General features: G+C 42.5%; 1 protein-coding gene across 2 annotated transcripts in view; it reads left to right on the top strand.

The window, feature by feature from the left end:
• MYO1F (myosin IF) overlaps positions 1-17,003 on the top strand; it is a 171,061-nt gene extending 154,058 nt beyond the window's left edge. For both annotated transcript variants that reach the window (XM_073599184.1, XM_073599175.1), the window contains exons 21-28: positions 523-692; positions 4,279-4,424; positions 7,058-7,204; positions 10,050-10,198; positions 11,308-11,382; positions 11,465-11,654; positions 15,193-15,362; positions 16,675-17,003. In XM_073599184.1, the coding sequence (XP_073455285.1) occupies positions 523-692; positions 4,279-4,424; positions 7,058-7,204; positions 10,050-10,198; positions 11,308-11,382; positions 11,465-11,654; positions 15,193-15,362; positions 16,675-16,751 (1,124 nt within the window). In that variant the 3' untranslated portion in view covers positions 16,752-17,003. The remainder of the gene's footprint in view (positions 1-522; positions 693-4,278; positions 4,425-7,057; positions 7,205-10,049; positions 10,199-11,307; positions 11,383-11,464; positions 11,655-15,192; positions 15,363-16,674) is intronic.
• The last annotated feature ends 6,751 nt before the right edge of the window (positions 17,004-23,754 follow it).

Below are 23,754 nucleotides of genomic sequence, written 5' to 3'. Positions count from 1 at the left end.
AAGAGAAGAGGGTGCACCATATATCTATATTTTGAAATCTTTAATAATAATTCAGCAACCAACTGAATTATCTGAAAAAGCCAACATATCTTTAAGTTGAAATACACTTATAATTCTATACAGCTAATCTTTTAGCTGGCTACTTACGCGTCTAAACATTTACAAAATAGTAAAAAAAAATATTGATATACAACATGGTAAGTTGTATATTACTTTGATGGGTGCCCGTATCTTGTAAACTTAATCAACCTGGTAATCGTTATTTTTAACAGATAAGTCACTTATAGGAGATTCAATTAAACAATATGTTATTTTTTTAAATGGTAATTTACAGGATCTTGCCATGATTTCGGTTTTGCTTATGAAAGGGTTTATCCCAAGAAAACAACTGTTCTGTCTAGTCCAATTTTTAAACAAGATCAACTTCATTACATAGAGCTGAGCAGAAGATCCTATGTCTTTTTAATAACAAAATATGATATATATATTTTTACATTTTTAAATCTTGTTTTGACCTTCAAGCCTCCAACATTTTGTATGGCTTCAAAGAGCGCCGCAGAAATAGCATCAATCGCAATTTTGTGGGAGACTACTTGGGTATGGAGGATAAGCCAGAGCTTCGCCAGTTTATGGGCAAGCGAGAAAGAATAGATTTTGCTGACTCTGTCAACAAATATGACCGACGGTTTAAGGTGAGAAAATAAGTATTGGCAAGTTAATAATTCAAGGTCCACAGATTCATTTGTACATTTACCTCTATTGTATCCAGTACAAAACATTGCATACCATTGCCTTGTGTAAGGTTCCATTTAAAGTGGAGTTCCACTTGGTTTTGTGCTTATTAAAAGTCAGCAGCTACAAAAAGTGTAGCTGCTGACTTTTAATAAACACAAACTCACTTGTCCCATGGTCCAGCGATGCAGCCGCCTAAGCCCTCGGTTCTCTCTGGCGCCGGCATCACAAGTGTGGGCACCCAGATGTGACAGCTGGCGGCTTCACAGCCAGGTGCTCACTGTGCATGCACGAGTCATGCTGCGCCTTCTCAATGGCCGGGCAATCTTCTGGGACCTGGGACATGTCCCAGAAGAATGCAGGGAGGAAGGGGGAGAGGAGAACTTCCTCTCAAGTCACCTAGGTGGCCCAAGTGGAAGTGGGAGCTGGGTACCTGTCAAAACTCTGTACCCGCTCCCTACCCTCCCAAAAAAATGACATGCCAGATGTGGCATGTCAGGGGGTTAGAAGTCCTTAAAGCGGAAGTTCCACTTTTGGGTAAAACTCTGCTTTAAGCTTCTCTGAAACAAAACATTTTTTACAGAAAAGTAAAAGGTATTTACCAAACATCCACACACTATCTGGACACATTTATAAATGACCGGTTTAAATTGTTTTGGAGTCTAAGTTAGAAACCCAACTCTAGTTTGGGACACACAATAGTCAACATGAACCATCACACATGTTTCATATATCTGTCATACGATCAGTTTAAAATTTTACATATCCCTAATGGCTTGAGAGTACTTGGTACAACAGCTGGCACTTTACAAAACAGTGGGGTTGATTTACTAAAGGCAAATAGACTGTGCATTTTGCAAGTCCAGTTGCACTCATTTTCCCCAGAGCTTAGTGAATGTAGTGAAGATCTGCTGGTTTCCATCATCCAATCACGTGAAAGCAAAAATACAGTTTTTTTTTAAATTTCCCTTGCACCTGATTGGGTATTCTTTACAACAGGGTTATGCAATTAGCGGACTTCCAGCTGTTGCAGAACTACAATTCCCATGAGGCATAGCAAGACTCTGACAGCCACAAGCATGACACCCAGAGGCAGAGGCATGATGGGACTTGTAGTTTTGCAACAGCTGGAGGTCCGCTAATTGCATATCCCTGCTTTACAAAGTGAAGCTTCATCACATTCACTAAGCTCTGGGAAAAATAAGTGAAACTGCACTTATAAAGTGCACAAACTATTTGCCATCAGTAACTCAATCCCTATGTTTCATATATGTCTTTTCTACAGGGCTGCCATATAACATAGTGGTCTTGTGTTAATATTATTTATAATGCTGTTGAAGGTGTCAGTAATTTTAAGACTGAAAAATCCGCAACAATACTTTACTGAGAGCAGTGGGCAACTAACTGTAATACTATCGTATGATACTGTATACGATAGTCATTTTACCAATGGTCATTGGACTATAACAATGTCCAAAGAACCTAGTCAAGAAAATCTGTATTGAGAGAACTATGGAGTGCTGCCATTGCTAGTTTTTTTTTTTGAAAATTCTACTTGCTGTATCTGGACTCGATATTTACTGAGTCATTCGCCTGAGATAAGCAAGCAAGTGTTATCAAAGCTTCTGATATACAAATGTGTTCTGAACCATTGACTCAAAGTACTTAAACATATGGATCATCAGCATGACAGCCAGGACTTACAAATGTAGAGGTAAGCATTGTTAGCCCTCATATCCCTCTTAGTACAAGTTTTCTTTTATCCCCCAAAAACGTGTCATTCAGCATCGGCAGCTGTCTTTCCCACTAAATGTATTATTTATTTGCCGATACTCTTGGCTCTTAGATAATGTAGGCTAATACCAATGGTATCCAATAGTAGCCTCGCCCTTGACCGCAGCATAGTGGAGGTAGTTAAACAAAAATCATTTAAACTATATCTACTCTTAAAAAAAATGTTCTTTTCCACCTCCTCCTACCTATCCTGCCTTACCTGTAAAAGAAAAGATCTGTATAATTACATATTTTTAATGTGCTCCGGTACGTGAGCTTTGGCTCCCCTGTTTCAGTGAGCAGCTGCTGCAGGGGAGAGCTGACAATGCCTCCCACTCCTGTCCTGTAGATACAACAGAATGTGGAATTGGAACATTTGCTCTCTATTCTTTTTTTGGTGACAGCTCAAAATTTGGGATTTCTATCACGAATTATATCACAAATATCATCTTTATTTTATTCTATTTTAATTTTTTTTTTTTTAGACAAAATACAACAAAAGTTTGATAACCAATTTTAACATTATATATAACCATACATTAAAAAACAAGTTGTTCAGATTTTACTAACAGTCAATTATGCCGCGTACACACGAGCGGACTTTTCGACCGGACTGGTCTGACGGACCGAGTCCGGCGGATAATTCGACTGTGTGTGAGCTTCATCGGACCGGCAGCAGACTTTTTTGGTCGAAAATCTGACGGACTTTTGATTTGGAACATGTTTCAAATCTTTACGTCGGAACTCCACCGGACCGAGTTCCTATCGAAATGTCCGCTCGTCTGTATGCTATTCTGATGGACGAAAACCGACGCTAGGGCAGCTATTGGCTACTGGCTATCAACTTCCTTATTTTAGTCCGCTCGTACGTCATCACGTACAAATCCGTCGTACTTTGGTGTGATCGTGTGTAGGCAAGTCCGTTCATTCGGAAAGTCCGTCGTAAAGTCCGCCGGACAAAGTCTGCCGTAAAGTACGCTCGTGTGTACGCGGCATAACAGTCTTTTCTATAGGAGCCTATTTCAACCCGAAATGAATATGAATGTTCGGAAAGTCCATCGGAAGTCCGCCGAAAGTCCGTAGGATAGACAATCGGACCAGTCCCATTGAAAAGTCTGCTCGTGTATACGCGGCATAAGACCCATATTTAGACATTACACTTGGGTGGGTGAAGGATCAAGTCCCGGGAGACCCTATAGTCAAAACTCACTGGGTCAGCATCTACAAAAACATGACTATAAGCTCCTCATCACTAACTAGATATCCTACCAACATATGCCTATAACAATAAAATATAATTCTATAGTCCATTTAGTAAAGAATCTAACCTTGACCCTAACCATAACTACCATTAATTCATATCAATGATAGTAGCTATAACATTTATTCAGAATAATCATATGGTAAGGTGTACCAGAAAAAAATATAGTGAATAAGTGAATCTATCCAGCGGGGACACTAACAAAAATAAAACCTGAGAGAGGTTCTTATCTTACCGTTCTTCACTTTTACAAAATGGCAAAAAAATTGACACCCACATTATGACAACATAGGACACCTACAAGTTCATGCACTGCATCATCTTTATAATACATGATAATCTACTGACCCATTCATCTGGGGGACCTGCTGTATAAAAAGGAAGAGAACATAAGGATCCAAATGACCCCTCTTATAGCTCACTCTGCTGCTCAATTATCTTTTTTTTGGAGAAAGATCTCACCCGAGTAAGACAAATCACTTATATCTAAAACTTTTGTTTTCTTCTATCAGTCTATAAAGAGAGACATTATCCTCACTCCAAAATACCTTTACTTGATTGGACGTGAAAAGGTCAAAAAGGGACCAGAGAAGGGACAGATCAAAGAAGTTTTGAAGAAAAAACTTGAAATACAATCTGTTAAATGCATTTCTCTAAGGTAAACTTATACACCTTTTCATTTAATGCATGTAGCTTAATATAACAATTTACAGCAATATACCCAAATTTCAAATCACTACTGTAGCTCATACTATTTAAAGGAATTTCTAATGCAAAATTACAGCATATGTCAAGGCAAAAATAAAAAAATATATTTAGTACACCTCTAGAATATATGCACATTTCCCTATGTAATATACCAAAAAAAAAATCACTTGATGTGCCAGGAATATAATGTGCTCACACCTTACTCTTTTGACATGCCAACAGTGTATTTTTCACCCTGAATTCCTAAGCACGTGTTGTCAGCCCTGCCTACTTCATTATTGATGCATTAGAAAGCACACAGACCTCCCTTCATCTCCCCTGCTCCTAATCTACATAACCCCTCCTCCTCCCCATAACCCCTCCATGTGCACAGGCAAACAGCATAGGAAGTTATCAGCTCACAAGATTTCAGGCAAAATTTACAATAATTTTTTGTACTTATTAAACAAATATAACAAAAGGCTTTCATCAAAAAGGAGCAATTAAGAGACGTTCATTAAGGCTACACACACCCAATGTAACACAAAGCACTGCTATCTAAAGTAGGGTTGCCACCTTTTCTTCACACTAAACCCGAACACTTTAACAGCACACAGCAAATTTTAAAATCTCCCTTTACATTAGTAGTCTTCTTTACATCAGTATCCCAGTGTGACAGTAGGGGGCAAAGTGTGATGGGCGCAGTGAGACAGGAGGGGCAGAATATGACAGGAGGGGGCAGAATGTGACAAGAGGGGGCAGAATGTGACAAGAGGGGGCAGAGTGTGACAGGAGGGGGCAGAATGTGACAGGAGGGGGCAGAATGTGATAAGAGGGGGTAGAGTGTGACAGGAGGGGGCAGAATGTGATAGGAGGGGGCCGGGCACTTGGTGGCATTAGATGTGAGAAGGACATTTCAAGGTCAAGTTATGGGTATATGGGATATCTCAGCCAATGGGCAGGGGTTTTCTTGAATCCCTTAGCCTGCTGGGAGAACCTATATATTCGGGTGGAGTCAGGTGATCTATGTTCTGTGCCACTCAGACGACCTTCTGGGTGTATGTGTGTCGTACACCCCGGGCTGCTAGGCTAGAGATTGGGCCTATCCCGGGGGCATCTTGCTGCCAGGCTGTGTGAGGGCCTATCCAGAAGTAGGAGGACAGCGCAGGGTTGGGACTGCGGCTTGCTGTCCAACCAACAGTGACGGTTCTGCCGGCCGGAGAACCTGTCGTGGTCGGAGGTAGAAGGGAAGCTGTCGCCACTAAGGGTCCGACCACCTTTACCAGGGGCCACAGTGAGTAACTGAAGCAAGCACTGAAGCAGTATTCTCACTGAACGGGCATGGTGGAGAATCAGGAAACTTCAGGTGGTGATCAAGTGAGAGACCCAACCAGCGGAGGTGACGCTTGCAGAGCAGCCTTGTGTGCCAAGCCAGGGACCGAGCCGGCTAGCAAGGGTGAAGCTTGAAAGGTATCTGGAGTACCAAGCTAGAGACCCAGCAGGAAAGTGTGGATGACGCTTGAGGGAGATACCACCGCAAAAGCCTTGAGGAGCTCACTGGATTCAGAATCAGTGAATCATAGAGTCCAGTGAGAGACTAGGAGCTCAAGGGGCTGAAGAGCTACAAGTGGACATTGTAGTGAAGCTGAGAGAACTGTTGAACTTTGTGTTAGGAACTGTTAGATACTGTTGCCATAGGAGACAGCAAACCTGCACGTGCAGAAGTGGTACCTTGCTGGGGCCTCTACCCTTACGGCTGTCTTCCTATTGTAGTCTTGGTGTCTGCCAATTGAAATTGCAACTACTTAAGGGTGTCCCTAACCCTCTTTCCCTTGCAAAATATAAAAGGACTGTTAAAAGAAATAAAACCTCTTTTGCATCCAAGAAGTGTCTGCTCAATGACTTTCACCATCTTTGCACCCACTATGCCTCACAACCCACTACATATTGAAGCATGTCAGCTGTTTTTGACCTTGAAGGTTCTCATTAGACTGGGAGAGGTAAAAGGCTTTGTTACAAGTAATACAGGGAAATGTCCTAGGGAGGAAAATATGCCACGCTCACTCAATAACACCAAATACAAGGTCTGTAAATGTAATACTGGTATAAGTGAAAAATGGGGACATGTCAGTGGCAGTGCTGTTATAATTCACACAGGCTTAGACATCCCCCCCCAATGGACTGTGTACAGGTGAATTTGAATTTAAAGTAATAATTATCCTTCACAACATAACTTATTGCAGCATCTAAAATTTTAATTTAGCTAAATAATTTTCTCATAACAGTTATTTATCAAGGCTTTGGCCTGAACAGCATGACATACAGGTAGACACTAGAAGGAAACCTACACACTAGTATATAAATATGAATACAGGAATGTGGTACAACAACGCAACAGATGCAAACATACTCTTTCAGGTAACTAAAGTGCTCAATGAAAATACATACGTTTTTCCTTAATGTGCATCTGATTATTCCTCAGCAAAGATATCTACTGTAAGAAGGCCGGTAGCAAAAGGTCCTGTGAACATATTGGTGCTAGAAATGTTTCTAATATAAATTACCATCACTTATACACCTAAATTGCTTTTTGTCTGTATCCAGCACCCACCAAGATGATTTCTTTATCTTGCAAGAAGCGGAATCTGATACCCTCATGGAGTCTATGTTCAAAACGGAATTAATTAGTCTGATGTGCAAGCGATATGAGGAGCTAACCAGGAGTAAGCTAACCCTGAATTTTGCTGACACGTAAGTATTATATAGTAGTATATTGTATTTGTCTGAATGCATATCTTCCAACCGCCCCGGATTGGCCGGGACCGTCCGGGAAATGGATCTATGTCCCGGGGTCCCGGCCAATCATAGTAATGTCCCAGAGCAGAACCAAGTTCCAGCCCTTGGCTCCATCGAAACTGTGGCAGGGGAGCACTAGCGTGGGGCTTATTTTCAGCCAGCGCTGCTCACGGCTCCCTGCATGATCCAGATGTCAGCACTGCTGACTTCACCTCCCCCCCTGACACTTTGTGGACCCAGGGCAACCTGACCACTCGGGTGCTGCCCTGGGCGAACATGCAGACTGAGTGTCAGCAGGTCCGGGGAGTGGGACAGCACCCTGCCGAGGGCTCCAGGAGGCGGCGGGGATGAAGAGCCGTGAGGGCGGCCAGAACCAATTGCCCTGGAGCAGGGAGAAGAGCTCCGAAAACCTCCCAGCCCAGGACCAATGAACAGGCTGACCGGAGATTAGGACGGGCGGGCAGGGGGTGCAGACAGCCAGAGACAGCAGGAAATCCACTGGATGGAGCAGCTCCGTGACCACTGCACTATGAGAATGGGCTCTGAGCAATGCATGGAAGGTACTGTGTCACACCTTCCCGCAGGAGGGACTGCAGACAGGGCTAGGATCTCTCTCACTCCCCCCTCTCTCTCTACCCTTCTACCCTCCTCTCCCCCCTTCCTTCTCCCCCTTCCCCCACAACCCTGCACTCAGTACATAGCGCACCCCTCAACCCTGCACTCTGTACGTAGTGCACCCCTCAACCTGCACTCTGTACGTAGTGTCCCCTCAACCTGCACTCTGTACGTAGAGCACCCCTCAACCCTGCACTCTGTATGTAGCGCACCCCTCAACCCTGCACTCTGTACATAGCGCACCCCTCAACCCTGCACTCTGTACGTAGTGCACCCCTCAACCCTGCACTCTGTATGTAGCGCACCCCTCAACCCTGCACTCAGTACATAGCGTACCCCTCAACCCTGCACTCTGTACGTAGCGCACCCCTCAACCCCACACTCTGTATGTAGCACACCCCTCAACCCTGCACTCTGTACATAGCGCACCCCTCAACCCTGCACTCTGTATGTAGCGCACCCCTCAACCCTGCACTCTGTACATAGCACACCCCTCAACCCTGCACTCTGTATGTAGTGTGCCCCTCAACCCTGCACTCAGTATGTAGCACACCTTGCAACCCTGCACTCAGTACATAGCGCACCCCACAACCTTGCACTCAGTACATAGCGCAACCCTACACTTTTTATGTAGCACACCCAGTAACCCTGCACTTAGTATGTAGTGCAACCCTGCACTCTGTACGTATCGTGCTCTCAACCCTGCACTCTTTATGTAGCGCACCCCGCAACCCTGCACCTAGTACATAGCTCGCCCCTCAACCCTGCACTCTGTACGTAGCGCGTCCCTCAACCCTGCACTCTGTACGTAGTGCACCCTGCAACCCTGCACTCTTTATGTAGCGCACCCCGCAACCCTGCACTCAGTACGTAGCATACCCCTCAACCCTGCACTCTATACATAGCGCACCCCGCAACCATGCACTCAGTACATAGCGCAATCCTGCGCTCAGCACGTAGCGCAACCCTGCACTCAGTACGTAGTGCACCCCGCAACCCTGCACTCTTTATGTAGTAAAGGAATGTATTAAAAAAAATGCAGACTCCAACCACTCCTGACCCCTGCATTCTGTGCATTACATCCTCCTGACCCAGGCATTCTCTGCATTACACCCTACTGACCCCTGCATTCTCTGCATTACACCCTCCCAACCCCTGCATTCTGTGCATTACACCCTCCAGACCCCTGCATTGTGTGCATTACATCCTCCTGACCCCTGCATTGTGTGCATTACACCCTCCCGGCCGCTGCCTTGTGTGCATTACACTCTCCCGACCCCTGCATTGTGTGCATTACACTCTCCCGACCCCTGCGTTTTGTGCATTACACCCTCCCGACCCCTGTGTTCTGTGCATTACACACTCCCGACCCCTGCATTCTGTGCATTACACACTCCCGACCCCTGCGTTCTGTGCATTACACACTCCTGACTCCTGCATTCTGTGCATTACACACTCCTGACCCCTGCGCTCTGTACATTACACACCCATATTTTGCCGCTGCGCACGCCGCAGGTTGTCCCTTGCCCCAAGTGTCCCTCATTGGGAAGTTCAAAAGTTGGGAGGTATGTAAATGTATTTTATGTGAAGCATGCAGGGAGATGTCAGCGTGACATAAATACGTTTTTTTTATTTCTGTAATGAATAGCTCAGTGAGGTGTGATGAACCCGTGTGCTGATTGTGTGGATTAACCAATGTTCCCATTTGACATATATAAGGCTTGGTTCACACCTATGCAGTTTGCTTTTGATCCGTTTCTGCAGTGCTTTTTGCAGTGCAATTTTGCAGTGCATTTTTGATGCATTTTTCACATTTTTTTTTATGTGTTTTGCATTTTTGATGCTTTTTTTTGCCCACGTTGTTGGGTGGATTCAAAAACACAACCTGCAAATCTACGCAGAAATGCACTACATGCTTTTCTTCAGCTTCTCCATTGAAGTTTATTGAACCAAAATGCACAGTTTTGCTTTTAATAAAGTCCCTGACCCTTTCCGAAAATGCAGCAGCTGAAATAAGCATAGATGTGAACGTGTCCCATAGGAAATCATGTTAAAAGGACTGTAGTGCGTTTTTGCAAAAAGCATTAAAAAAAATGCATAGGTGTGAACCGAGCCTTAGGGTTGACAGGACAGTACAGGGATCATTCTCAGATACTTCTAATAATAATGACTGAATTCTCTACAGACTACAGCTTAGAGTGAAAAAAGAAGGCTGGGGAGGAGGTGGCACACGAAGCGTTTCATTCTTTAGGGGACAAGGAGACATTGCTCAGCTGAAACCAGGAGGGAAGAACCTAACAATAAGTATCGGAGATGGACTCCCCAAAAACTCCAGTAAGTATTCATTCTAAAAAGAATTTGGTGATGATGTCACATCGGACATGATTTGAATATGTCATCCACACGCAACCTAGAGCACAGGAAATCTTTACAGGAATAGGAATAAGGCATCTAATTCCAGCCTCTGTGCTTATGGTAGTTTATTAAAGAGGTTTGGAGGATTAAAGCGGAAGTAAACCCATCCATAAAACCGTTTCATTTCCAGCAGGTGCCGGAAATGTAACACTCCCATTGGTTGTGCTCTCAACCAAACTGTCAAACCATCCAAATGCTGGTGTCATAACTGATCACATGTGCAGCATCGTGGCAGTTGTAGATTAAACAGAGGCAAAGATGGTACCTTCCTTGGCTAAAAACGATAGGGGGGTTTACTTACACTTTAATGAGAAGAGGCCTCTAGGAGAGGTGGCTATGGTTACCATACACAGTTAGATTTTTGATTAAAATGTTCATACAAATTTCTGAAAAATCATTCATCAAACCATACTGTAAAGGAAGTTATCATTGACTCAACATATTTAATTTGAAGTGTAGATCAACAAAATTTGGTTTAATTGGCATGCACATGTTTAATTTTTAATGTTCAGTTACGGATTACCTGTTTACAAAATCAATGCAAGAATAAAGCAATAAAAAGTTTGTTTAAATATATATTGAAGATTTATATGTACATATGTACATTCTAAGTACATAGACCCATGTTATACTAGTAGCAGTATATTGCACTATACTAGAATATATGTATAATTCTATATATGCCTACAGAATATACTTTATTTGAATTATTTTTTCATACATTTGATTGCCATATATCTTAGTTTAAAAGAAATTAATGTTTGTGAACCCAGAAAAAAAAAACACTTTTTTAGAATCCTTTTACATTTTTTGTCTATAGATTTCATAGAAATAAGAAAGTTATTGCTAAATAAACAGGCTTGTAGGGGAAAATGTAAAAATTGTTCTGGTCCATAATGGGTAAACAGATACAAGAGCTTAAGTGGTTAAAATTCAGTGATATGTGTGGAAAATCACCTAGGGTACTTTGTGTAGATTGCTACAGAATAAAGAATATAATAATAATAATATTATAATATCTTATTTAGAGCCTACAAGAAAGGAAATAAAACAAATTCGCTCACAGAGACCACCGCCTAATCGCCCAGCTCCTGCTCCCCCTGGTAAGTCTTTCCAGAACCATTACCTCTTCATCCCTATTTATTTTTGTGTTATTGAGAACTTATGTATGCCTGCATTTCACAGGTTCTGTTAGAAACGGGGCTCCTCAGTTCAATTCTGGGCATTCCAGAAACCCTACTTACTCTCAGGCCAAGCGACAGGGCAGAGCTCCACCGTCTACTGCCCTCCCTCGACAATCAGCGCCTAGGAAAAGCCGTACACCCTCTGACCACAATAGGGAGTTCCTTAATGTACCAGATCAGGGCGTTGCTGGGTAAGATTTCTTACTATTCTTTTATTTTTTAATTTTGGGTTAAACTCATACACTGACAAAGGAGTTTTAAACAGGAGTTTGAGCAGTTTTTTCTTACTCTGACCTGCCAGTGCTTGATCAGATGCCACAGAACATCTTAAGATATGACTGGAACCTGGTAGGGTAAATATTAAATAAAAAAAGGAATAATAAAGTAGTTTTTTATTTTGTGTTGTGTCTTTTTTAAACTTTCACTTACTTGCTGATTAGGGGTCTGAGCATCCCCTAAAACCAGTTGGTCAGGGAGAAGCGACTGACAAGGGTGAAGCCCAACTGCGGTCAGCACAAGGGGCATGCTGGTTTTTGAGGCAACCCCTCTCAAAGCACCCCTCTAAATGTTGAAGAGCATGTGAGCTGGTTTTATGATAGTTTGCTGCTCTTTTGCTATGGGGATGCCAGCCTCCAAAGCAAAGAAGCACTTCAGAATACATATTCCCCTTGGCTAATTAGAGAATAGTTTGAATATTGGTTGGAAATTGGTCAAACTTCAGAATGCTTCTATATTTACTGAGTGATAAATTGGACGAATAGCAAAAAATAGGACTTTTCCCAATAAATAGCTGATGTTGGGTAACTCTGGTTTGATGAATTGTTCACTCAAAGAATGTTGAGCAAATCCCTTTTTAAAATGGGCAAAACTAACTGTAATAAATGGAGTAAATGTGGGAAAAAAATCTTGATCAAAAAACAGGCAAATGTTAGACAAATTGGCCTTCAAATCAATGATAAATACACCCCTTAGATTTTTTCCTATAACAAAAGACATTTCAAATTACATACACTACTGTGCAAAAGTTTTAGGCAGGTGTAAAAAAAAAAATGCTGTAAATGAAGAATTCTTTCAGAAATGGAAGTGTTAATAGTTTATTTTTATCAATTAAAAAATAGAAAGTAAATGAATAGAAGAGGAATCCAAACCAAAATTAATATTTGGTGTGACAGCCCTTTGCCTTCAAAGCAGCATCAATTCTTCTAGGTACACTTGCACACAGTTTTTTGTAGTAACTCGGCAGGTAGGTTGTGCCAAACATCTTAGAGAACTAACCATAAATCTTCTGTGGATGTAGGCTGCCTCAAATCCTTCTCTCTTCGTGTAATCCTAGACCAGTGATGGTGAACCTTGGCACTCCAGATGTTTTGGAACTACATTTCCCATGATGCTCATGCACTCTGCAGTGTGGTTGAGCATCATGGGAAATGTAGTTCCAAAACATCTGGGGTGCCAAGGTTCGCCATCACTGTCCTAGACAGACTCCATGATGGTGAGATCAGGGTTCTGTGGGGTCAAACCTTCACTTCCAGGACTCCATGTTCTTCTTTACGCTGAAGATAGTTCTTAATGGTATTGGCTCTATGTTTGGGGTCTTTGTTCTGCTGCAGAATAAATTTGGGGCCAATCACACGCCTCTCTGATGGTATGGCATGATGGATAAGTATCTGCCTGTATTTCACAGCATTGAAGACATCAATGATCAATGATCCTGAGCAAATCTCCAACTCCATTTGCAGAAATGCAGCTCCAATCATGCAAGGAACCTCCACCATGCTTCACTGTTGCCTGCAAACACTCATTATTGAACAAAATAAACTTACTCTCACCTTAAAGCAAGATATGCTATAACTGCATGATCTTGATCTGTAACATAATGATTAATTAGACAGTCAATGTAATTTTTACAGTCAACCGAAGAACATGTTCGTTAAAGTGTTACTAAACCCACAACAGTAATATCAGTCTGTATATGCAGTAAAGCATGCTCGCTATACTCAATGTGGAACCCAAAGGGTTAATCCTCCACATTGTGTAAAAAGGCTGTTTGATCCTGTCTTCACTGATCCTCCCCTTCTTTCACAGTCCTCATCTCCTGATGGCAAAGAGCCTTGGGGCAAGCTGCACATGTTCAGTTTAGTGCGTATTGCTAGAGAGTTTTTTTTCCTTGTGAGAGTGCATGTGATCAGCGCAGGGCCAATCAGCACTGTGCAGACACATGGTCATGGGTCCTGCAGCCTCATAGGACAATCAGGGGAGAAGGAAAACTCCTACTACAAGCTTTAACCAGACACCGACTGCTCTAACTGCTAATGAGAAAAGGTATTTAGCAGTTTATATTTACTAAAATAATTGTATTTCCATGTTCTGTGGGAGACCAGATAAAGTGAATGTAGGGTCCCGGGTTTAGTAACACTTTAAATAGCCCTAAATGGAGAGAGAGTTGTTTAAATGGGGCATAAATGTCACTCTACAACCTGTCTTATTTCCCCCAGTTTATTGGTTCAGTTTGTAATGTTCCAGCCTATGTTTTATGGATCTCTATATCCTCCAGGTCCCTACTTCTCCACTAATTCCAGACCACAAGTAGTTTATGGTTAATTTTCAACTCCAGGCAGAGGCAGTTGGAAGAATAAGGAAAGTGTTAGCAGTGATATTTTATAGCGGACATTGAGAAGAATGATATTTATACACTATATTCTCATCGCCCCTTTGAAAAAAAAAAAATTGAGAGAAATTATTTTTATAAAGCGGAGTTCCACCCATTTAAAAGTCAGCAGCTACAAAAAGTGTAGCTGCTGACTTTTAATAAACAGACACTCACCTGTCCCACGATCCAGCAATGCGAAGCCTCGTTCCTCTCCTCCTCCTCTCCACAGCGCCGGCATTGTAACTGTGGGTGCCCAGCTTTGACTTCACAGCCGGGCACGCACTGTGCATGCGCAAGCCGCACTGCCCATTGTGAATGGCTCAGCAATCTTCTGGGATCTGTGACGTGTCCAAGAAGATTGCAGGGAGGCAGGGGGGAAAGGTGAACTTCCTTCCGCGGCACCAGGGGAGGAAGTGGGAGCTGGGTGCCTGTCAAAACTGGGTACCCGCTCCCCCCAAATGTGGCATGTCGGGGGTCACCAGTACTTAAAGTGGAAGTTTCATTTTTGGGTGGAACTCTGCTTTAAGTTTCAAACCACTTGTAGTGATATAGGGGGTTTAAACTGGAACTTTACTCCCAAAAGTATCTAGCCATTAGATGCTCTGCCTGATAATACTTGCAGATTTTTACTATGTTTGCCTAAGCAAATATTGTGCATTGCCATAACAGCAAGTAGTATACTGCTCACGCACTCCTTAGTCTTCCTTCTCAATTTGTCTGGAATAAGGAGTACCTGGTGTTAGAGTGATGTAGGCCCTCACTCTACCACCATCAAGAGAGGGCGCTGCAATATTAGTGCTCACTTGAGGGCTGATCTCTTATTAATGATTGCAGCACAGATTCCAGTATGGCATCAGTATCTAAGAAAAGAGTGCCTGAAGATTGCTGCAGTATTGTGAAAGCAAGTGTGAAAAGAAATAAAGATGTTAGCGGTAGTAGAGAAGTGCCTATAAGATCACTAACATTTAAAAAATATATGACCAGTTCAAGGAGGTTAATTTTTAAAAGGCGTGTTAATTTTGTGTTTATCAGCAAATTACAATACAGTCTTGTGAATAAGAACATAATTTGCTTTGCAGGGCACAAAGGAGAAGGAGTGTCACTCATCGACCTCCACCTGGAGTAGGCCATCCAAAACCTCAGGCCAGGCCTGTTCATCCTCGCTGCAGAGCTGTTTACCAGTACATTGGTCAAGATGTTGATGAGCTAAGCTTTAATGTTAATGATGTTATTGATCTTTTGATGGAAGGTGAGGGGCAAATGGAGGTATTTATTTTTTCCTTGACAAAAGTAGAATTGCATGTCAGAAAACATCATATTTTATGAATTCAGCCATTATTCCTCATGCAGACACATGCAAATATGCGACCTTGGCACCGAGCGGCTGCAATAGCACCAATAGAGCTGTGCCGAGAGCGCACGTCCTGCTCAATCCTGGCTCAATTACTGGCGGCTAACTGAAAGTTCCCGTTCGCATGTTGAGATTGGGAGTTTTCCAATCATATGACCGCTGTGACAGTCAATCATAACCATTACATGACGATAAGCCCCAACCCGCCTCCTGGCATTTTAAACCACTTAAAGGGCCGGCTTGCGCCAGCTTTAAGGGGACTCCCAATCAACATTGATTCTTTTTCATCATCATGCTTCTAGCATTATTAGTCAAGTTCCTCCACTCTAAACTCGCTCATCCATGTCTTTATGGACCTTGCTTTGTGCACTGGTCCAAATCATTTGGTGGAGGGGGGAATATTATGGTGTGGGGTTGTTTCTCAGGGGTTGGGCTTGGCCCCTTAGTTCCAGTGAAGGGAACTTCTAAGGCGTCAGCATACCAAGACATTTGGGACGATTTCATGCTCCCAACTTTGTGGGAACAGTTTGAGGATGGCGCCTTCCTGTTTCAACATGAATAGTCACCAGTGCAAAAAGCATGGTCCATACAGACATGGGTGAGCAAGTTTGGGGTGAAGGAACATGACTGGCCTGCACAAAGTCCTGACCTCAACCTAATAGAACACTTTTGGGATGAAGACTGCGAGCCAGAATTTCTCGTTCACATCAGTGCCTGACCTCACATATGTGCTTCTGGAAGAATGGGCAAACATTTCCATAGACACACTCCTAAACCTTGTAAACCTTCCCAGAAGAGTTGAAGCTGTTATAGTTAATGTGTGTGTAAAGGCAGGCGTCTCCAATACTTTTGGCAACACAGTGTATATATAAATACGTATATTAGCTTGGTTAATCGCTTAAAGCGTAATTGCATTTTTGATGTAGTTACTTATGGGTAACCCTGCCTCCCTTTGACCCACTCCCAATCTTACACTCACCTGTCCCCAATCCACCAAGATCTTGGTTACTTGACATCATTTGCCAAGGAGGCTGCTCAGCCGACATACTGGTGCATCAGGGACAGGTAAGTAAAGAGTTTAGAGGAAGGCTGGGAATTACCCATATAAATGTGTTTATATTTTCTATTTCTATTCACAAAGTACATGTAAGAATTCACTATGTATTTTATCACATTTTAATTGGATTCAATGTGATTTCTGTATTTTCAGATGTTTCTGGTTGGTGGAAAGGAAGATTTAATGGAAAGGAAGGACTTTTTCCAGGAAATTACGTTCAGAAAATATGATGCTATATATATATAATCCTTCCCAATACACACAAACATAAAGAATATTCAGTGTATTGAGAAAAAGACTTCCCAAAAAGAAAGCTTCCTAACAAAACAGTTTTTAGCCATTATCAAATACATTGTGTAATGCTATCACTGGAGCATTGGCCAAGGGGTTTACATTTTCTGTTCAAGAACATTTGAACTTTGCCTTTATTGAAATCCATGTAAATTAAAAGTTCTGATGGGTTTCTGTCTCTATGTACATTATCCATAAACAATCATTTTTTTTGCGTCAAACGTATCACCTCAAAAGTATTTTTTTTTTTTAAGGATTTACATTTTTCTCTGAAATATACTGTATATTTTGCCAACAATCTGATAAAAAAAAAACTACCACTGTATTTTCCTAAAGGTTTAAGCTAAACCCACATAAACAACTAAGCTGCTGCATGGTTGAATTATACAAATATGAACCCTCCTACTTTCCAAAAGATGTGAAATCTGTGGAGACAAATTTGGAGACACTCCAGTTGATCAAGGAGCCAGTGCCACACTGCATAGACAGACTAGTTACTACAATTAAGCGATACAGTTTGGTCACTTACTCACCCCCAGCCTTCTGGTCAGATCATGAAAGGGCAGCTAAGCCCTGCCGAGGATGTCATCCCTTTTGCTTTCTCCTCCTGTCAGCAAGCTGCTAGCACTGGATTCCACTGTACAACGACGTAGAGCCTAATTGGCTCATAGTGCTTCCTCTTTCTCTTCCAGACTACACCAACAATCATAAATATTGGAATATTATTTTTTTAACTGGTTATTTCTTTGTCACTACCCAGATCAAAGATATACTACTTCTCCAATTTCTCCCCCTTAAAAAAAAAGTACAGTAGACTTCCATGTTTTATGTCACTTTAAATAGTTGGCTTGGGCCAAGCTGAGTCAAATAAACTATTTCCATACACAGGACAATGTGAAAAATGGGTTTGCTGTAATAGACCGTAGTAGCATTAGCTACATGCAGCAAGTAGTGCTGTGTTGTGGCAGCAGTACCAGGGACTTCCCTCCTGCTGCTGGAGATAAAGGGAGTCAGGCTTAGTGCTTCTCTGCCATTCAGGAGAAGCCTTGCATTTTCATCAGCGAATACAAGGCTTTCTTTGATTGGCCTGAGGTGGAGATCGTGACCTCATCTGCCACCTCTCCACCTCAGCCAGTCAGAGGAAGCCTTATATTAATTGATATGGAAATAGTGGTCATCTTGGTAACACACTTCCTGCCATAGGGTGACAACGTTCAATCAGTGTACTGTATCTATGGAGGAGCAGTGTTGTCACCCTGGGCTACTCCCTGATTTGGATACATACACCTTCTCCTCTTCATTACATAGGTGGGAGGTGGTTTGTAGTTCACAAACAATAGCTGGAAAATGGATAACATTGTTTGTGATACAGGTCCAAAGCACAAGTAGTTACAAAGATAATGGAATTCTTGCAAGGTCAAGTATCTTTCTGTATTTGCAGAAAATGTATTTGGCCTGCAAAAATAAAACTAATGCAACCACCCCATCTAAAGACTGGTAATCTGTATTATATTACAATTCTTTTCTTGGAATTAGACACCCTTTAATGCAGAACTAAACTTACCTCTGCTCACAGACATCTTCTCTGGTCTTCTTCCAGGCTTGGCTTTTTCATCCATCCTAATTGGCAAAGCCAGGAAGTTGTAACTCCTGCATGTACGCATAGGAGTCAATTCATCCCGACACTAAAGCATGCTGAAAATGTACAGTGAGCTGCGCACATTCTACAGATACTTGCAAGCAGATTTTAACCAGAAGTAAAAACATGAAGTTTTGCCACCATCCCTATATCATCAATTTCATTGTGTAAAGGCCCCCATTGTGGGACTTTTTAGGCAACAAAAAAAAAAAACAACGTATCAAACTTTATTATAATAGAACATAATAAAACTCAAAAACATTAGATAAAAAAACATTTGCAGCTGTATGTTTGACAAACATTATAACATGGTGTTACAAGATCTCATTACAATCGGTACCCCTCATCCCCATTGCCAACCATATGCTGAAATTGTAGCTTGAGGGTAGGGATTACCCAAGACGTTTCAGAAAGGTTGATTTCCTAACATTAGGGGTGTATAGTATAGGGGGTAGGGACCTTTATATTAGGAATGAAGTTACAACAAGTACAGCCATCACTCTGATAAAATCAATATGCTGCCATGCATTTGTCCACCCTAGGGACACCACCACCACTCCCAACTGGTGGAAAAAGGACACACTGAGGCTGCCTAATATGCTGTTTCCCTTTGACAGAGACAGCTATGGGGCAGAGTACCACATTCCTCTATAGTGGCCAAGTAGGATGACATGCGAAGAAACTGAATAGCAAAAATGCATAGTGGCATATTGATTTTATCAGAGTGATGGCTGTACGATCTGTTTCACACAGGTGTTTTTCAGGCGCTTTTGGGCTAAAAATAGCGCCTGTAAAGCGCCTCCCCTGCAGTCCCAGTGTGAAAGCCAGAGGGCTTTCACACTGTGGTGCTGCACTGGCAGGACGTTAAAAAAAAGTCCTGCAAGCAGCATCTTTGGGGCGGTGAAGGAGCGGTGTATACACCGCTCCTCCACCTCTCCTGCCTATTGAAATGAATGGGCACCACTGCCGAAGCGCCTGCAAAGCAATTCGGCAGTGGCGCTACACGGGCGCATTTAACCCTTAAAACCCCTCCCGCTAGCGGCCGAATAGCACCTCTAAAACGATTGTAAAGCGGCACTAAACAAGCATTGTTTTACCGTCAACGCCTGCCCCAGTGTGAAAGCAGCCTACTTGTAACTTAATTTCTAACATCAAGGACCCTAACCCCTATACTGTACACCCCTAAGGAAGGAAAGCAATCTTTCTGAAACATGTTCGGTATTCCCTACCAACAAGCTACAACTTCAGCTTATGGTTGGCAATAAGGATGAGGGGTACCGATTGTATTGAGATCTTGTAACGCCATTGTACAGTATATAATGTTATAATGTTTGTCAAACATACAGCTACAATTTTTTTATCTAATGGACTTTTATTATGTCCTGCTATAATAAAGTTTGATAAGTTGTTTTTTAAAACTTGTATCTTGTTGTCTATGGCAAAGACATAAAGCATGAAGTTCAGAATTTTCACCACTAGATGCCACCACCTATCTTTAGTTCACTGTTAGGCCTTATTCACACCATAGGTGCAGAAAAACTGATGGAAACTGATTTGCAGATTTCACTTGCAGAGACACAAGTTTTCATGTGCATTTCAATTAGTTTTATACATGTTGCAGATGTCTGCGCAAAAAGAAAAAAAAAAAAAAAAAAAAAAATAGCACATGATAATAGTACTGTGGTGTGAACAGGGCACATAGAGACCAATTGTTTTCTTTGCGCCCTTGCAGAATGCGTGCATTTGCACATGGTGTGAACGAAGCCTTAAGGAAAAATGATAAATACACATATTTTTGCAGAAAAAATATGCATTTTTTAATTTTTTCATAAAGAGGGCTGCAAAGCATTGCATCCATGATCTGTAGATCGCAGGTGCAATGTCAGACTCCTGCACACCCTCCCTTCGACTTTCTGCCCGTACCTCTGTAGGAACCTTCAGGTAGAAAGCTGGAGGGCAAGTAAAGGGATTGCAAGCTCATTGTTCAGCACATTTGTAGTCCATTGGGGACTACAAGCCCTCTGCTGTGATAGCTGTGAATGAATGATGCAGCTGTGCGGGAGGAGCCCAGATTTTAAATTTGACAGCGGCTGTAGGGGAAAAGAACCTGCGCCCACTGTAACAGGGGGGGGGATGGAACATGTTACACCATAAACACGAGTATAACATGTTTTAAAGGTGAACTTAGCTTTAAATTGGAATTGTTTTGCAAGTGAAGTATTTCCCTTCTGTTTTCTAGGGGGAAGTCACGCATGGCACCAGAATGTCCTCTGCCATGGACTCTGGGTGCCATTTTAGGGAAGCCAGTGTCCGATTGCACACTGAGTTCCCCCCCCGAGATTTGGGTGGCCATCTTAGACACACGGAGGCTTTATAAAGCAGTGGTTCTCAACTCCTGTCCTCAGGACCCACTAACAGGCCAGATTTTAAGTATTACCTTGGGGAGATTCAGACTAGGATACTGCAATCACTGAGCAGCAAATGATATCACCTGTGATGTATTTCAGTTATCTTGCAAACCTGGCCTGTTGGTGGGTCCTGAGGACAGGAGTTGAGAACCACTGTTATAAAGAGTCTGGGAGCTCTAAAGTGTGGGAAGAGGAATCTATCTTGTAAAAGACAGTTAGGTTTAGTGCAGAGAAGGACTTCTGCCATATAGGGATAGATTAGAGACCTTCTGGATCCGGCTCCATCATTCCTGGACTGGGTGAAAAGTTGTTCTGACACCGGTGAGGTAGGAGGGAAGCTAAGATACCTCCCTCATCTGGATCCTGTTGCACAGCCATGAGGAACCCCACTTAAAGTGTTAGTTAACCTTTACAGAAAAACTGAACAAGTGAACTAACACCATACAGCAGGAAACACTAAATGGCAGACCACAGATGTGCTACTAAAAAGTGCCTTGAAAAAATATTCATACTCCTTGAAATTTTCCACATTTTGTCATGTTACAACCAAAAATGTAAATGTATTTTATTGGGATTTTATGTGATAGACCAACACAAAGTGGCACAATTTTTATTTTTTTCAAAATCTTTTACAAATAAATGTAGCAAGGTCTCCGGCCTCCTTCAGTCTAATGAGGACCTCAAGGGCCAGAGATAGCCGACATCCTTCTGTATATGGTGGGTTGTGAGGCATAGTGGGTGCAAGGTGGATGAAGTTATTGGGCGCCAAGTACTTCTTGAATACAAAAAAGATGTTTATTTCTCTTACAAACTTTTATGGGGAAAAGAGGGTTAGGGCCAGGACACCCTTAAGTAGTTGCAAGTTCAATTAACAGACTTCAATAGGAAGACAGCCGTGCAGGGAGAGGCCTCCAGCAAGACGCCACATCTGCATATGCAGGGATGCTGTCTCCTATGGCAACCGTCTTTAATAGTGCCTAACACAAAGCGTAACAGTTCCTTCACTTTCACTATAACTTCTCCTGATAGTTCTTCAGCACACTGAGCTCCCGGTCTCTCACTAGACCCACTGATTCACTGGCACTGAATCCCTTGAGCTCCTCCAATCTTCACGTGGTATCTTCCTCAAGCGTCACCCTCGCCTCTCTGCTGAGTCCCTAGCTTGGCACTCACAGATACTTCTCAACCTTCACCCCCACTGGCCTGCTCAGTCCCTGGCTTGACACACAAGGCTGCTCTGCAAACATCACCTCCGCTGGCTGGGTCCCTGACTTGATCACCGCATGAAGTTTCTCCACCGGGCCCGTTCGGTGAGAATACTGCTCCGGTACTTGCTTCAGTTACTCACTGTGGTCCCTGGTAATAAGGCAGACGTTCCCTTAGTGGCGACAGCTTCCCCTCTACCTCCAACCATGACAGGTTTCCCTGGCCGGCAGAACTGTAAGCCGCAGTCCCAACCCTGCGCTGCTCTCTTACTTCTGGATAGGCCCTCAAGCAGCCTAGCAGCCAGATGCCCCCGGGATAGGCCCAATCTCCGACCTAGCAGGCCCAGGGCAATATGACACACGTCCACCCAGACAGCCGTCCAGGTGGCACAGAACATAGATCACCTGACTCCACCAAAATATATAGGCTCTCCCAGCAGGCCAAGGGATCCAAGTAAACCCCTGCCAGTTGGCTGAGATACCCCAAATATCCATAACCTGACCTTGGGTTGCCCTTCTCATATCTAGTACCACCAAGTACCCGGCCACCTAGTGGTAGAAGAAAAAAGTGCAACAAGGCCAAACTTAGGGAGAAATCAATAGATCTCTAACAATCAACCAGGATAACCACTCCTGGCAAATAAATTTGTGAGAAGCAACCCTGCCTAAACTCAAGGGTGCTACATCCTCCCCCTGCCCAAAAAACTACGTCTCGGAGTTTGCAGGAAAAAAAATTGAGCTCCCAAGCCTGAGAATGTCCTGGCAAAAACTGGGATGGGTGGGGAAAACAGGAAAGGGTTAACAATATAACAGTATAGAAATATAAAACATATGTGTGGCGTACCACTTGAATAAACATAGATGTCAAATAGTTATATACAAAAATATGATAAGTCATATAGGACAATAAAGGATCAAAAATATTTATGTACAATTTTAACCACTTGAGCCCCGGACCATTATGCTGCCTAAGGACCAGAGGTCTTTTTCCAATTTGGCACTGCGTCGCTTTAACTGCTAATTGCGCGGTTATGCAATGCTGTACCCAAACGAAATTTGCGTCCTTTTCTTCCCACAAATAGAGCTTTCTTTTGATGGTATTTGATCACTTCTGCAGTTTTTATTTTTTGCGCTATAAACGGAAAAAGACCGAAAATTTTGAAAAAAAATGATATTTTCTACTTTTTGTTATAAAAAAAATCCAATAAACTCAATTTTAGTCATACATTTAGGCCAAAATGTATTCGGCCACATGTCTTTGGTAAAAAAAATGTCAATAAGCGTATATTTATTGGTTTGCGCAAAAGTTATAGCGTCTACAAACTAGGGTACATTTTCTGGAATTTACACAGCTTTTAGTTTATGACTGCCTATGTCATTTCTTGAGGTGCTAAAATGGCAGGGCAGTACAAAACCCCCCCAAATGACCCCATTTTGGAAAGTAGACACCCCAAGGAAATTGCTGATAGGCATGTTGAACCCATTGAATATTTATTTTTTTTGTCCCAAGTGATTGAATAATGACAAAAAAAAAAAAAAAAAAAAATATTTACAAAAAGTTGTCACTAAATGATATATTGCTCACACAGGCCATGGGCCTATGTGGAATTGCACCCCAAAATATATTCAGCTACTTCTCCTGAGTACGGGGATACCACATGTGTGGGACTTTTTGGGAGCCTAGCCGCGT

Source organism: Aquarana catesbeiana, linkage group LG01 (assembly GCF_042186555.1).
Source record: "Aquarana catesbeiana isolate 2022-GZ linkage group LG01, ASM4218655v1, whole genome shotgun sequence".
NCBI lineage: Eukaryota > Metazoa > Chordata > Amphibia > Anura > Ranidae > Aquarana > Aquarana catesbeiana.
The sequence above is the reverse complement of the archived record's forward strand: the minus strand, read 5'-3'. Positions and strand labels throughout refer to the sequence as shown.